The 16,378-nt window shown below is 38.9% G+C and overlaps 1 protein-coding gene across 2 annotated transcripts in view; it reads left to right on the forward strand.

Moving 5' to 3' along the window:
* The first annotated feature begins 4,747 nt into the window (after positions 1-4,747).
* The window catches only part of LOC108436227 (solute carrier family 2, facilitated glucose transporter member 4), a 31,504-nt gene continuing 19,873 nt past the window's right edge, over positions 4,748-16,378 (forward strand). Inside the window, exons 1-3 of one of the 2 annotated variants that reach the window (XM_017712582.2) lie at positions 4,748-5,281; positions 10,344-10,439; positions 16,146-16,306. In XM_017712582.2, coding sequence (XP_017568071.1) covers positions 5,249-5,281; positions 10,344-10,439; positions 16,146-16,306 — 290 coding nt within the window. In that variant the 5' untranslated portion in view covers positions 4,748-5,248. Of the gene's footprint in view, positions 5,282-6,125; positions 6,322-10,343; positions 10,440-16,145; positions 16,307-16,378 lie in introns of those variants that run through there. The other variant, XM_017712583.2, reaches the window with a different exon arrangement.

Raw genomic sequence — 16,378 nt, forward strand, 5'->3', positions numbered from 1 at the left:
GGCACACAATTTAAGGTGGAACTGTAATTAACATAGCAATGAAATTAAAGTGGCACAGACCGTACGGTGGAACTGACATCGAAATTACTAAATTTCATGTGGCGCATTGTTTAAGGTGGAACCTTTTTAAGGAGGCACAGACCTTAAGGTCAAACTTTTTATGAGATGCCAGAGAGCTTAAGGTGGAACTTGAAATAACATAGCACTAAATTTAAGGTGGAACTACAGTTAACATAGCACAAACTTAGAGGAGGCAGATTAATGTACATGTACTCATTCAGCGCAGGTCCACAAGATTAAAATCCACTGTGTTACTGACCCGCACTCTTCCATATGAAGTTTTTTTTTCATCCCTCGTTCCTTGTATCGACTTCCATAGTACCCGCTGCGCAACTATCCTGCATTTCCTTCAGGAAAGGCAAATTTCTAGTTATTATTATTATTATTATTATTAATATTATTATTATTAATAATCTTGATCTGGTTCATCAAAACTGATGTATTGAACGAATATCTAATAGCACCCACTACATTTTGAACTTACATTTTTCAAGTAATGTGTGGTTTTCATACTATTCACAATCCAATTTGGATTTCTTACAAAAAATTAGCAGTGCCATGTGACAAAAACACCAGATTTAACAGGATACATTTTATTTTTATTTTAAATGATAAAAATGGCTCATCGCGGTTTGATAGGTCTGAAAATGCAGAGTTGTATTAAATTTGCAAGCTCAGTTTACGAGTAATTAAAGGTCACGAATCAAAGAAATCATTTTAGAACAGTGAGCAATTAATTTGTAATACTTAATCTGTAACTGGATCAAAATAATCACTTATTTTAACAGAAGTTGCTTTGACACATTTGAGAGAGCATATAACACATGAAAAAAAAACAAGAATATAACTCACAATTTTGAGATACTAAGTCAAATTTCAACATACTACTGCCAGAAATGAGAAAAGAGAGTGAGAAAAATCTGTTGCTGAAAGTTTGGGCAGCTCTAGTTAAATGACATGTTCTGTTGATTGATTGATTGATTTTTTTTCTGTTGAAGTGAAAAGAAGTTCTGCATGGAACAAACTTAAACATGCCATATTTCAGAGAACGTGAATGCACATTTATGTATTTGCTGAATTTGATATATTTAAAAACAAAAGCAAATGTGCATAAGTTTGGGCACCCTTCCGGTCAGTGCTTAGTAAGACTGCCTTTGGCTGAAATCACAGATTCTTGTAGCGAGTGAACAGTCTTTCTGTTCTGGATTTAACATTCTAGTCCGGGGATGATGAAGGCTGTTTCAAAACTTCAATCTTAGTCTTAACTTTAAAAGTTTCTGAGGCAGTCCATTAGGGCCATAATATCGATTGGTCAAGTCAACTTCGTTTCAGCTGGGCTAAATATAACATGAGATTAGGCACAGTGAGGGACGTCGCTATTTCTACTCTCTAATGGATTCAGCATTCAAACTGTTCAAACATAACAAGCCAAGACAGCTAGCCGGCTACAGAGAGAGAGAGAGAGAGAGAGAGTGAGAGTGAGAGAGAGAGAGAGAGAGAGAGAGAGAGAGAGAGAGAGAATGTGTCATTTAATTTAAATGTTGTTCCTAATATGCTACAGTGAGATACTTTATGACCTTATGAGGTGAAACTGAAAAACATGTATGCAAATTTTAAAACTATTATCCAGCCTATAAGAATGACAAACACTGCATGGGAGATGCTTTAAAGCAGTCTGAATCAGGTTGGCAGATGAATCAGATCAGTAGATGATTCTAATTCAAAAGATCTAATTCAAATTATAATTCGTTCACGACTCAGACACGGCTAAATTGATTTTCATTGCAGAGGCACAGTTTGATGAATGCAGAGTGAATTGAATGAATACACAAATACCTTATACTGTAGGTCTGCTGCATTAATGTATGAGGAGCTCATGGGCAGTAAAACTTATATATATAGGCCTTTATATCATAGCTCCTGTTCCAGGGATCTTTGTAGCAGCACCTCTGCTTCAATGCTTGTGCATTCAGTGTTGTAGAGCATTGTTTGTAATGCCAGATTACATTGACTGAGAAAATGACTACAGCATTAACATGTCAATAACTTTTGTGGTCAAAGAGAAAAACAGCAGGAGCTGGTATCACAATGTTGCTACAGTGTTTATTGTGTGAGTGTTTACAATTTAGACTACAGAGGCCTCCTGGCTTACTTTTTCAGTCATTACAAAACCAAGCAAGTAATACAATCTATGCCCCCAACAGGCTTTAAACACTTACGTGGACATACAGTGAGAGTAGGCATCGACCTAGTGCAAGTATCAGAGCTTCTCTAGGCAACTTCCAATACATCTAAATAGCTTTCCAGGACTTAGGATTGAACACTGTGCTCTGGTCCAAGCAGACTGAGCCATGTCAACAACCACAAACCAGACATCATGGCATGAATAGCCCACATGGAAGCTCTTTAATGAACCCAATATACTACAGCATAATGTGCAGGAAGGTCAGCCAAGCAAGAGGATCAGAAATTTACATTTACTGCCACAGGAGGTCAGACTGTTTCCTCATGCAGAGAGCAGCTTTCGGGAACAGGGCTTTTTCCTCTTGTACCAGAGTTCTCCAGTAAGTCACACAAAAAATGAACAGACTAACAGCTTTACACATAAAATGAACACCAAAATATTTTGTGTTAATACTTGATCTGATGTCCACTATGTTGCTTTCAATGTTGTAATTGTTTGTAAAATAATCAATTTGCCAATGATGTCCACTATAAAGCTTAACAGCTTTAGTTATAAAATTAACTGTAATACAGACTGCATTGAAGAGGCACTTCAGGATATTTAATATTATACTTTTTTCATGCTGGGCTGCATTCTGTAGTGCAGTGTTGCATCTTTTGGCCTCATTTCATTGATGAATTTCAAGATTTCGTTTTCTTTTGTCCGTCAGTGCTGTCTCACTTACAACCCAGAACGCATTATGCAAATAAGTTATAAAACTGGGAATTCCCCCGCAGAGATAAAGAAATCCACTGATGTATCAGGGAAAAGAAGCTAAAAATACAGATGTGATATTTAGCTTCCTTGCAGTTATACTAGCTATCTGGGTTCCTTCTGCAGTAGCTTGCTAGAGGAGGAAAAATGTATTTATCATGTACCCACCTCAAAGCGCTTGCAATTTTTCACAAGTTCCTCCCACGTTCAAGATGCATCATTAGAATGGGGAGCTTGCTGGTCTTCAAACAGTAAAAAAGACTCTTTCAAAGTTATTGCTCCACCATAGGAGGTGAACAGGCATGTTTACAACTGCTGTTGTGATATTTTTCATTTTGTTCAGTGCTCCTTTAATAGTGTATTTAGATCTGATGTTCATTATGTTGATGACTTGCTTAATCTTAGTATTATAACTCTGTGCACTGTATTATGCAAAGCGATGTATAAGTACTCAGGTACCATAAATAAGCTTTAAACAGGCGTGATGTATAAAGTGACCATTGAATGTGAGTGTTCTCTTTGACTTAATATTTCTGAAAATATTTCCATCACCTGACCAAAGCAGTCAGCTGTTCGACCAGCCGTCACATACCCTCCCTGATTATGTGCGAGTGGGCGTGTGACTAAAAGTGTAAATGAATAAGAAGCGAGTGAGATTTTGTCTCCTTGACCTTTTGACCTTTGACTTTGCTACGCTTTATTTATCTTCAGCATTTCTTAGATCTTTTTTTTTTCCATTGTTGCGCCCGAGTTCCCCATTACTGATGTGGCCAAGCAGCAGTAGGCCCATGGGCGGCATTGAGTTTCTCTGGGTTTAGAGTGCGTGAAGCACACATGACGCTGGCTGGGGCCTCACTTCAGCTGACTGGTGTCAGGTTCATCTGCTCCTTCAAAAACCGGACACATCACAGGATCACAGAGGGAGGAGGTCGGGGACAAGGGACAGAGAAAAAGAAGACTGACAGCAAAAAAGGGTGGCATATAAGGGGGGTGTGTCGTGGGTGGTAATGGGGGTGACATTGACAAGACTAGCCCAGCCATTTTAACACTGTGTTTCTGGCGAACCTCCAGGACCCACATTTATGGATCTCATCTCCCTACACCACCCCCCATGTTCTCAGGCACAGTGGTATGGCCCACAATTGAGGAGCACCTGTTGTGTGGGAAGGATTAATCTTCTTTTTATGTGGAAATGGGGTGAGTTGTAAGGGGGCTGGGGTTGGCTCAGTGTATGACCCCTTTGGCATGTGTTCTAAAATAGTAAGGGATTTAAAAGTGATGAAAAGATAAACAATAGCAAGCCGGTCAGCACAGTCAAATCCCATTGGCTCTAAGTCCTAACTACATGGGGTGGGGGAGACTCTTATCCTCCCATGCGGTTTGACCCAAACTTCTAAACCTAGCTCACCTTTCTATTTTAGAGTCCGTACAACAACTGCACTGACAAAGCCAAACTTGCTTGGTCCTTCATACATACTCCTAAGTTTCAATTAAGTTACATTTATGTTTTTATATATATATATATATACATACACACACACACATACAAACATATACATACAAACACACACATATATATATATATATATATATATATATATAAATAAGTTTGCCTTGGCTTAAAAGTGTCCAAGGACTTGAGAAAGATTGAATTTCTACATCGCGCAGTGTTCAGCTCGCGCTCCGCTCGAATCGGCACTGCTGGAGCGCGAGCTCTTCCTGCATGTGCACACAGTGCACCTTCACTCCCGCAGCCAATGACGCTTAAGGTCAGCACAGATTCTTCAGGAACGAGGTCCGGAGAGCACCACCACTACCAGCGTTTGCCACAGGATGCGCCCCCCACCCCTCCTACCTTACTCATACCACACCACCACCCCTCCTCACTCACTGCACCGCGAGGAACGCGCTGCTGCTGTCGCTCTGTCCCGTGTGGACGGACGTTAGACGGTACTCTTTCAGTCACGTGCCAACGTGTTGATATTGCACCCGAGGAACAGCGCCGTGAGCCTGAACCCGCTCTCACTACGTTAAACGCTGGAGACTTGATTTATAAGTGACAGACTGATATCACTGATAAATCCGCGTGGAGTAACTTCTATTTTCCACTGACCCAAGTGGACCGTGTGTGTGTGTGTGTGTGTGTGTGTGTGAGTGAGTGTGTGAGAGAGTGAGTGTGTGTGGAGAAGTGACCTCCAGAGAGCAAGAAAGAGCGAGCAGGACAGAACTGAATCTCTTGGCGTCCAAATCATGCCGGCTGGATTTCAACAACTTGGAGGAGAGGTAATGTATATTACACGGCTAGTCTGCTGTACAGTAAACCTAACATACACATTACGCTGCTAATCTGTATTTAGTGGAGAGATGATATACATATTATGCTACTTGCCTGCTTTAAAGGTACCGATGACATTTCAGTGTATTTGGCTTTGTAGTTGTAATTATTAAATATATTATTAAGGTAACATAGGGTCTCAGAGAAAAGGTAATACAGATATTACTCTGCCAGCGTGACGTTAATGGAGACTTAATATAGATATTCTGTTGCTTATCTGTTTTAGAATAACAGTAATGCAAACATTACACAGCTACTTTGTCCTTGTAGCAGTTAATGATATTTCAGCGCCAGTAAATAGTTGAGGAGAAGTATTATAGATACTGCACTGCTAGTCAGGCTTTGGTGGAGAGCTAGTTATTACAATGTTAGTTTTAGAGGGGAGTCAAGTTAACAGTGCTGCTTTGTCCTTGAAGAAGTAGTGTAGGTAGTACACTGCCAGTCAATCTTTGGTGGAGAGGTAATATAGATATTACAGTGCTAGCCTGTCGTAGAGTGAAGGTAATTAAAGTGCCAGGTGGTCTGTTTTAGTGTGAAAATATAATAATGTGCTGTTACTTTGTCCTTTGGAGAGTTCATTTCTTTAGACTGCTAAGCTGTGTAATGCAGATAATGCAGACACACTATAGGTCCAATAGAAGAGTTCATTCTAGTTTGACATAGCATTGGGTGCTGTCAGTCTGTGAAAATAGTCAGAACGTGTTCTGTTGTTTCTGTTGCTCATTGGCTCACCGCCCTGTCAGGAGGTGTGTTCACTGCAGACCAAGAGGAGTTCTTTCTGGACAGCTCGGGACAATTAGAACGCATGGCATTATTGTCATGTAATAAGCCATTTTTAGTCCTTTCAAGCAAAGCAAGCAGATTAAGTGGTTCTTTATTTTCCAGTTTATGTATTCAGCATGGACAGTACCTGTGGAACCTGTAGTGTTGAGACTGTGCTAGCATAGAAAAACTGTGCTGCAGCAATCCTACGCTCTCTACAATGCAGGTAGTTGAAGCTCTGCCTAACTCGGTTACATTTGCTTTAGTGTTACAAGTGTAGCCTGTAAAACTGAAATTGAGATCACTACTTACGTTGTGGTTTAGGTTGTTGAGAAGTGGTGAAGTTGTTGAATTGCACTTGGTGTGATTTGTGTAAAATTAGCAGCTCTTGGTGTGAAACATGTCAGGCCCTTCTTGCACTGAAGAGTGACCTTGACAAGGGGAGCAAACTTACAAGACTGGTCAGGGCTGTTTGGAATTTCATTTAGTAGGTTACTGACCTGCGCAGTGCTGTCATATCTGCATGCCTGCAACAGGTGGTCAGGTGTGGCCAGTAGGTTTATGTATGATGGTTATTAAAAACGATAGATTTTTCAAAAGCATGCTATGGCAGTAGTGAACAGTGGCATTAAGTATATGGAGGAAAAACTTGCTAAATTTGACAGCACACATTTATAAATCAGCTAATAGGTCAATGAGGTCAATGCGAGGCCTGAAACTACCATCGGTTTCCTTGTTAAATGGCACAGTGACCGCTGGACATTGCAGCTAAGCAGGCACTAATGATTTCACGTTCAGAACTCTGTCACATGGGATGAGCTCAGACGCTCTTTAAACATGTCGGAGAGATATTTTGTTAAATGTGACAGAAACACTGCTTTGGCAAATTAAGCCAAAGATCTATCTAGTTCTAAAGCTTTTAATGAAGACTTTTAGACTTTAGGTAATGCTCCCCAAATCTGAAATGCTTATTTTAACTGAAATAGTAAGTATGATAGTATGGACTAGAGATGGGACTGATCTGACACAAGGTATCAGTATCATGCTCATGTTCTTAGGTGTTTATTTCTTCCTGTGGGCTAAGAGAATGTTTGAGTAGCTTGAGTATGATAACCCATTTTCAGAGGGTCGTATTAAGTGAAGTTCTCTAAGTAAAAATAGATCATTTTGAAGTTTAGTACTTTAAAGTTAAACGTTGTATATCATTCCATCTCTGTTCTAGACTTATACAGTACTATACAAAATCAGAGACCATTTAGTTTCTTGTTAAAATGGCCCTTAAGTACAAATTATTTATTTTTTAAGAGATATTTCCGAGGAGATTTGGTATAAAATAATCCACTTTCATAGGGAAGGGACAGTCAAAGGAAAAAGAAGAAAAAGAGAAAAAGAGGAGGAAATCAAGCTCCAGTCTTGCTGAAAAAACCCACAGGTGTTTGTGTCCATCCTTCCACTGTGAGAAGACAACTCAACACTATGAGTGTGAAAGGATGTGAAGCTGTTACTGAGAAAAAGGAAACCGACAAAAAACGAAGAACATTTGCTAATCAGAGGAAGCTGTTGGTGTTCTCAGAACAATGGACTGACCACCCCAGGGTCCAGATCTCAACATCACTGAATGTGTTTGAGATTACTTTGTAAGAGTACAAAATGGAATCAAATTCTAAGACTGAACTTCAGAAGTGTCTAAAAATATCCCAGCAGATTTCTAAAAACTAAAAGCATGGTTCCTAAAAAAAAAAAAAAAAGTGGTAGCTGTAGTAAAGGCAAACCAGGGCTGTCCAGTCTTCTGTGCAAAGGGCCGGTGTGGCAGGAGCAAACTTGATCAGCTGTGTGAAGACTGAGACCAACTGATATAACGAGTAGAGTCAGGTGTGCTCCTGCTTGCATGCTATGAAATCCTGCAGCCACACCAGCACTTTGCAGAGAAGACTGGACAACACTGCGCTACATACTAGACGAATGTATAGTATGTTTAATTGTTTTCTGTGTCAATTTCTGGTTTTATATGTTGTCTGCTTTTTTTCCTGATGCAGAAAAATGAACAACTTGTGCTTCACAGTGGTTTGACTGTGGTCTCTGACTTTTGCACAGTACTGTATGTGGTTTCCAAGTAACAGGACTTCAATTTGCAGTGTCATTGTTTTGGGGTATAATTCCAAAACATAACTAATCCAAGGCTCAACAAAACAAGGTCATATCATAGAAACACACACCGAGTTTAGTCACTAGCAAGCTGGTGTTTTAATTGTCCAGATTCATTCTCATTCGTTATTTTTCAATGGCCTCTATAATCTGTTATGCCTCTGTATGAAGAAGATTATTATTAAAGCCTGATGTCATAACTTTTGCTTGCTTATAATGGATAAGTCTGTGTTAGCAGACACAGATGTCCTGAAGAACTGATGGGTTGGTCAGACCTTCGAAGAAGCTTAGTAGTGTTGCCAGTCCGATAGTGTGCATTAGTGCATTTTAAGATCCACAACGTTGCGTGGCAACAAGGTCTGTTCCCACACTGCCTTCACTCAGTGGAAGGACAGGTGTGGAGGCTCTACTTCAAACTGAGAGTCAGTTGTAATCATCAGCTACCCTTTAGCTTGGAGCAATCCTCCACCAAAACGTCTCTAATTAAGATGTGTTTTTGTTTGTTAATTGTTGGCAGGACATTTACATTCAAATTTGAGGAAATTTTTAATTTAATATATGGACAAACATTTTTAAACTATCTTTTTGCTATCTTTACTTACATCTGAGCATAGAATATATAAGCTGCACTTATATTTTATTGTATTGCACTGTGTTTTGTAGTTTATTTTATTGTATTGCATTGCATTGAATGGCACAGAGTTCTGTGTTCAACTCTGTTCCTTTTTCTCTCTGTATCTACAGTGACTTTTTGTTTCTAGCAGTATCTGAGCTCAGGACTGTCTTTCTCTAGCCTATTGGTAACTAGCAAAGATACTTTCTCTAGATAGACAAATCACTTCTTGTAAGTCGCTCTGGATAAGAGCGTCTGCTAAACGCTGTAAATGTAAATGTAAAAAGGAATGTTTCAACATTAAACAGACCCTTCCCTCAGCTGAAAGAAGGTGACAGCTTTATTATGTGCCAAGTTAAACCTGTAAAAGACAAACCAACAGAAAGGCATGTTTTACAGCCAACCAGCAATACACAGTTCTACTCTGCTACGGCACACATACTAGAGTATGTAGTCTGTCTATCATAGTGCTGCAAACTTTATTGTGTTGCTCAAATCCATTGGAGACAAGACAGATACTAGCCATTCTGTATAGATTCATTTAATACAAACATTCACAGTAAACTCAATAAAGCTGGAAATGTAACAATATTTGAGTACATTGAGATTCACCCCTGTTTAGGACACATCATTTCACTAACATCAGACAGCTAACTAATTCAGCTAGTTGCGGTTATTAGCATCGTCAGCTTTCCACAGCCTTTGAACTGCAGTTGGCTCGCTGGTGTTGGGTGAAAGGCTTCTCGAAATGAACATAGTTTGTTTAGGACCTGTAGTGACATTGATATTATTAAATGTTGTCTATATCAAACCCACATCCATATACCATAAATTCACTCATCATCGATGCCACTTTTCCTCCTCGGTTGGAGCCTATCCTGGCACTCACTGGGCAGAAGACGGGAAACACCCTGGACAGGTTGCGAGTCCATCGCAGGGAATACCATAAATTACTCATGGTTAATTTTAAGAGAGAATTTGTTCTTTGTAGACATTGTATGTGACTTTTCCATGGTCACAGGTTTAAGATTAATAAAAGTATAGGAACCAGAATACATCTTTTTAATCTTCTAAGTATGAATTTAAATTTAGAAAAAGTAGATTTTTTCTGAAATAAAATGTTACTAGATTTCACTCAAGCGATGAAATCAAATAATGTTGGTGTTTATTGCAATTGCATTTTATGTTGCAATAAAGCACGTATATGTGTGGAATCAATCTTACAGTAAGTATGTGTTTGTTGTTGTAAATTTCCTGTTATTAACTCATAATTTTTATAAGCATTTGTGCACAGTTTCTAGGTCAAAATAAACTTCTAAAATAGTCCAGCCACCTTCTTTACGCATAATCGGCTGTGTACTATAGCCAATCTCAAACGTAATGCGTGTTCAGAGCTGCACACACTAGATTGAGAAATTCCCAAACTCTTCCTCTTTTTCTCCTCATATAATGTCCTAACATCTCCTCAAATAATGTGTTTTCTTCTACAGAGAATAACTGGAACTCTTGCACTATCAGTGTTCACAGCGGTGCTGGGCTCCCTTCAGTTTGGATACAATATTGGAGTCATCAATGCCCCTCAAAAGGTAAAGTAACCGATTTAACTGATTTAGTAGAAATGAGAGGTCCAGTATTTCTTTTATTTGTGTTTTTTTTGTTTTTGTTTTAAGGAAGATAAAATATCAGATAAAATGAGAAAAATAGAACAACTGCCCACCCCCTTTACTGCTGTTGCTAGTCAGCATTCATTCATGACCAGCAGACACTTTTGGCATCCATTCACTGGGCCTGAAAATGGCCTGTTACATAGTTTTTGAAACACACATATAACTGGTCAGCAAGAAACAACAGCATCAAATAACACGCTAGCAAAATCCTGAACTGTAACAGACAATTGAAAATCTTTGTTACATATTTGTTCAATTGATGAGATTGGAGCATGTTGGACATTTTAAGTGAAAGCTGAAAGTTTTTAAAGCTTTTTTAAAGTTTTGGGGGCCCAGTATATGATTTGTTTAATTTTTTATTTTATTTTTTTTGTGAAAATATGTTACACATCCTCTCAGGAGTACCCCCTTAACATATTGGGAGAAAAAAGATCAAATTTGGCCTGTGCGGTTGTTATCGTTTTATGTGTTTCCACTACGTTAAACCAGCAAATAAACAGATATTTTGCTTCTAAAATTACAGAAAAATACCATTTTAAGGTGGCTTGCTGTAGTGAATGTGTTATCTTATTTTCACTTAGAAAATCAATAAAAAATATAATCTGACTGGGCATGTTGATATGTGTGCATATGACAATATCTTACCTGCTATGAGAAATGTATTCTACCATTCTGATCCATTTTTAATGTAAGCAATAAAAAAGGAATTGCACGCTTATTGAATTCTGTATTAAGGCATTATTAACTATTGTGCTGTTCATGGAATAATATTTGACCATTATGTTACTTGGAAACCAAAACTACAGTTATTCCCAGCAATAAATTAATTGATGTATCGCACATTATTATATTCTATTTAAGTGCCATTTCATAAAATGGCACTCCACGTTGTGTCCCCTGTGTCCAACCTTTAAACCATGATCAATCACTGAACGCTGGGCCTCCTGCGGCTTATTGTGTTAAACCTTAATGCTGGAAAAATCTCATGAAGTACACCCCACGTGTTTTGTTTTGGAGTATATTTTAGCATCACGCGTGATAACGTAAGAATTAGCCATGACATTTTCCCAGATGCCTCCACCATTACAAACAGCTAATCCACCTGGTATTATTCTATCAACCAAGCTCATGAGCTTCACTCTTGTGCCAGAGCTTCACTACAATCTACTCAGTTCATAAAGCTGAAGACGTTCAATCATTAAGCTTTTAATTCTACTAAAATGTTTTTGAGATAAAGATAGACAAAATGATTAATGCAGATGAAAGCAAAGAAACAGAAAAGAAAGAGGAAACATGAGCTTGTAATTAATGTCAACATTACAGAATGTATGATTGGGGCACCCATCCTGACAGATGCAGCTTTAACAGCTTCAGATATCTACAGACACACTCACACGTCCCATATCATGGAAAGCTCAATTCAATTGTCCTCACTTCTTTGAATTGAGTTTAATGTTGTATATGTAGTATATTATTTGAGTTTCAGAAAATACTCTTCACTCCCTGCTCTATAAATGGAAAATAAACTGCAAAACCAGCCCATTTAAAATAGTTTTTAGTGATGTCACAAAATCCAACATGTTTATATGTATCCACTTGTCAAGCCTACAGCAGTTTATAACCCCACTCACAATACAGGATAGCCATTCGAAATCAGCCTTACAGCCAGTTTAATTGTAGGCCTTTACACACCAAGTGCAATTTTTTCTTGCAGTTTCATGAGTCAATGAATGAATTCAAACACGTGTGTAACTCCATCCTGCTCACCAAATGTACTAAATGGCAAAAATGTCAGAATGGCAACCATTAATAATGAGCAGTTTCAATCAAATTTGTTATCTGAATTTTTAAGCCTATAGGTTACTGCACTCTGGATGCACCAGGAGATGACCAGAGACAATGGTGGCAATCCCAGTATTACTGTACTAAATAAAACCCAGAACATAAATCCATAGTAGGTGATGTGAGACTTGAGATATGCACAGAGAAACGCAGTCAATCTATAGTCTTAAAGATATACAAATTCAAACCATCTGTTTTCACCTCAGCTGTTATTAGTCTAGCCACATGATAGTTCACCTCATACATCCCAGCCCAGAAACATTGAGTCAGATGAATACACTAAATTATGCTCAAAGTTGTATTTCATTAAATCTATAAGAGTGTAATATAAGCCTGAGCTTGATGTTTTTCAAAGCTTTTCTATTACGCTTACTGCGTACCATAGCTATGCCTAGTAATGTCTGCAACTTGGCACCAGAGTCTCTGACCGGAACATAAGACCGCTAACATAAGAACACTGCCCCCTGAAGACTGAGCTGTAGACAGCTGAGCTATATGCCAAAGCTCACATAAACTTTCAGCTGCTGAATGCGGTGGTGAAACCGTTCTCTTAATTTTCCAAAACGCAATGTAGCTGGCTAAATGGTGCTGGTCGCCCATTTTATGAGGCTCTTGTTGGTTTGATTGCATGAGAATGTTTAGCGTATTCTTGTTGTTTACTCGTGTCATGCTTCGTATGTCACGTTCAGTGTACTTTGAGCAGGGCTGTCCACACAGGGCCTGTTGCAGGTTTATCTTCCAGTAATTTACAAATTGTTTGAAGACTGCAACCAAGGCTGTGTTCACACTTAGTATTAACATCCATCTTAAGGGTGAGTAAGATGTACGACTGTTTACACCTGCATTTCCATTTGTCTCCAAAGTGTCTCCAGTGACTATATGTGATTGGATTTTGTGAAAAATGTCATGGTTCATGTCAGTGTTACTAATGTTTAGACTGCATGGACTGCTAATGCAGCCTATTACAATGTTTACACTGCAGAGGTGCTCAAAAGCACCTCCCATGGCGGTTTGAGTGATCATTGTACCCCATTCACATCTGCACTTAGTGTTGCCCACTTATGATCACCCAAGGCTCAAGATAATGTCAGGTATAAACAGGGCCCAACAAATTATACAAATAGAATCATGTGTGTTTGTGCTTGTTTGGAATGAAAAAGCTGGAGCCACACCAGCCTTTTGTGGGTTAAGATTAGGGGACACCCCTGGCCTTAAAAAAGGTTGGAAAATAATGTAAAAACGAAATATTGAGGCCTCAAAGCAAAAAAGCAAATATAAAATGTCGGAAATTAGCCCTTGATTAGCCTTAGATGTATGTACCTTATTAGCAAATAAGCGCAGTATGTATTGAATAATTACACCACTGATGATTTTTGGAGGGGGCACATTTTTTTTATGTTGTTAGCTTATTAAGTTATGTAATCGCATATTAAATAACTGTGCCCTCAAGGGAAAAATTGAGCATCAGTTGATGCTGCCAGCCTACTTTCCACAGGTCACGAAGTTCAGTGCCTGCCTTTGCCTTAACCGCTGCAACTGCGATAAGCACCTAGCAAACTCATGCTGTATGTTTATCTTACCACACCCAAGTGGTACAATGAATGTTACTAATAAAAGGTGAACTAATGTTATCCACTCTTTTTTTTAACACAGAATCTCATAAATCACGTAAATATTGAATGACCTTAACTTATGAACAAAGTTAGGTTTACTGTGACAGTACTGTGTCAAACTGGGAAGGTATTTGAAAGTTTAAAGGATACAACCCATCCACCAGTGATGAGCACACATGCAAATCAATATACAGTACCACTATGCAAATATTGTACACTGCATTAAATGACCCGTGGCCCTGGGGGAGAAGCCTCTTAGAAAATGTGTGTGTGTGCATTAAATGATGACTCAGACTCATTTTTATTTCTCTGAAGGGGTTTAAAGCATATTTCTTTAAAGGCTGGGTTTCTGAACATGAATTAAGCCTATTTTTTAAAATAAATTGTTATAAGGATTCTTTGGAGTAATGGCTTAGAGGACTGACTGTTTTGATTCTTTTAAAGACAATTATGTAAATAAGATGTGAGTATGAAGAACCTTTTTAAGAATCTCTAGATAATGTTAAATACCTGTACCAATGAAATGTTCTCTATAACTAAGAACCATTTAGAAAGCTATATTTGCAGAAGTGAAGAGCTAATCACCTCATAGTCCTTTCTTATAACTCACTCACTCATGTACAGCAGGCTGAAAATTCTCCACAAGGGGGCTATTATCATAAGAACAATGCTCTGTGGGCCTGATGTATTAAGCCCTTACACCAGTTTCAAGTACATATCGCAAGATGACGTACAGCAGAGCAGCTGCTTCTCTGGCATCTGATTATGGGGTAAAGTACAACCTCATTTCCAAAAAAGTTGCGATGCTGTGCAGAATGTAAATAAAAATAGAATGCGAAGGACTGCCGACCTGTCCAGGGTGTATCCTGCCTTCCGCCCGATGACTGCTGGGATAGGCTCCAGCACCCCCCTGCGACCCTGACAGAGAAGCGGCATAAAAAATGAATGGATGGATGGATGCTTGATGATTTCAGCTGCTCAACAGTTCGGGGTCTCCTTTGTCATATTATTTATTTCATAATGTGCCAAATGTTAACAGAGGGTGACAGGTCAGGAATGCAGGCAGGTCAGTTTAGCACCCAGACTCTTTTAATACGGAGCCAAGCTGTAGTAATACATGCAGAATGTGGTTTGTCATTGTTGTGCTTAAATAATCAAGGCCTTCTCTGAAAAAGACATCATCTGGATGAGAGCATATGTTGCCAAAGCATGTATATATTGTTCAGCATTAATAGTGCCTTCAGAGATGCGCACATCACCCATGCCATGTGCACTAACGCACCACTATACCATCATGAATACTGGCTTTTAAACTATACACTGAGTACAAGCTCAGTGGTCTTTGATAGTGTCTATGATTTCCAAAAAGAATTTCAAATGTTGATTTGTCAGACCACAGAACACTTTTCCACTTCCCTCTAGTCCGTTTTAAATGAGCTTAGGCCCAGAGAATGTGGCAGCGATTCTGGATCCTGTTTACAGTTTCCTCTTTGTGTTTTAGAGTTTTAACTTGCACTTGTGGATGCAGTGATGAACTGTGTTCACAGTGGTTTTCAGAAGTGTTTCTGAGCTCATGCAGTGATTTCCACTATAGAGTCATGTCTGTTTTTAATGCAGTGGCATCTGAGGGCCTAAAGATCACAGAGGATCATTTGCAGCAGCCTACACATAGTCAGTGACATTTACAAAGGCAGGTGCAGGAAAAGGCTGCCTGCATCTTGATTTTATTATTGCAGCTACATTAACTGGGACCCAAGTATTATTTCATTCCTTTACATGTTCAGGAATGACAATAAATGAATCTATATCCTAAATTGGACACATTTTTTGTGTGTGCTATGTACGAAACTGCCATATGCGCCTAAACGTGCAATTTAAGGGACATATGCATTATTTATGCATATGCATTTGATGAAGGGTCGTGCAAAAATTTAGCAAAAAGTGGATTGAGATGTTACACATGTGGCTGATTACATATTCCTCTCTCAAGTATTAAGCAATTTGCTGTGGTTGTCCTGCACCTTTTTATACATTTAGGCTTAATCTCGGACTGGGAAACACTGTGCTTCTTTTTTCCTCTGAGAATGATCATCATTCTTCTTTTTGCATTGTGTCTAATTTTCTGTTCCTCTATTTCTTTCTCTCTTTGCACGGTGTCCAACTCTCTCAGATTATTGAAGCAGAGTATAACTCAACATGGACACATCGCTATTCAGAGCCCATTCCCGAGGCCACACTCACCTCTCTCTGGTCTCTCTCGGTGGCCATCTTCTCAATTGGAGGCATGTTCTCTTCTTTCTGCGTGGGAATCATCTCAGAATGGCTTGGCAGGTGAGAGGACAGATGATATGACTGTGTTAATGTACATAATGACTGAGTATGTTTTCACTAATATGAAATACA

This window comes from Pygocentrus nattereri, chromosome 2 (assembly GCF_015220715.1).
Source record: "Pygocentrus nattereri isolate fPygNat1 chromosome 2, fPygNat1.pri, whole genome shotgun sequence".
In the NCBI taxonomy this organism is placed as follows: Eukaryota; Metazoa; Chordata; class Actinopteri; order Characiformes; family Serrasalmidae; genus Pygocentrus; species Pygocentrus nattereri.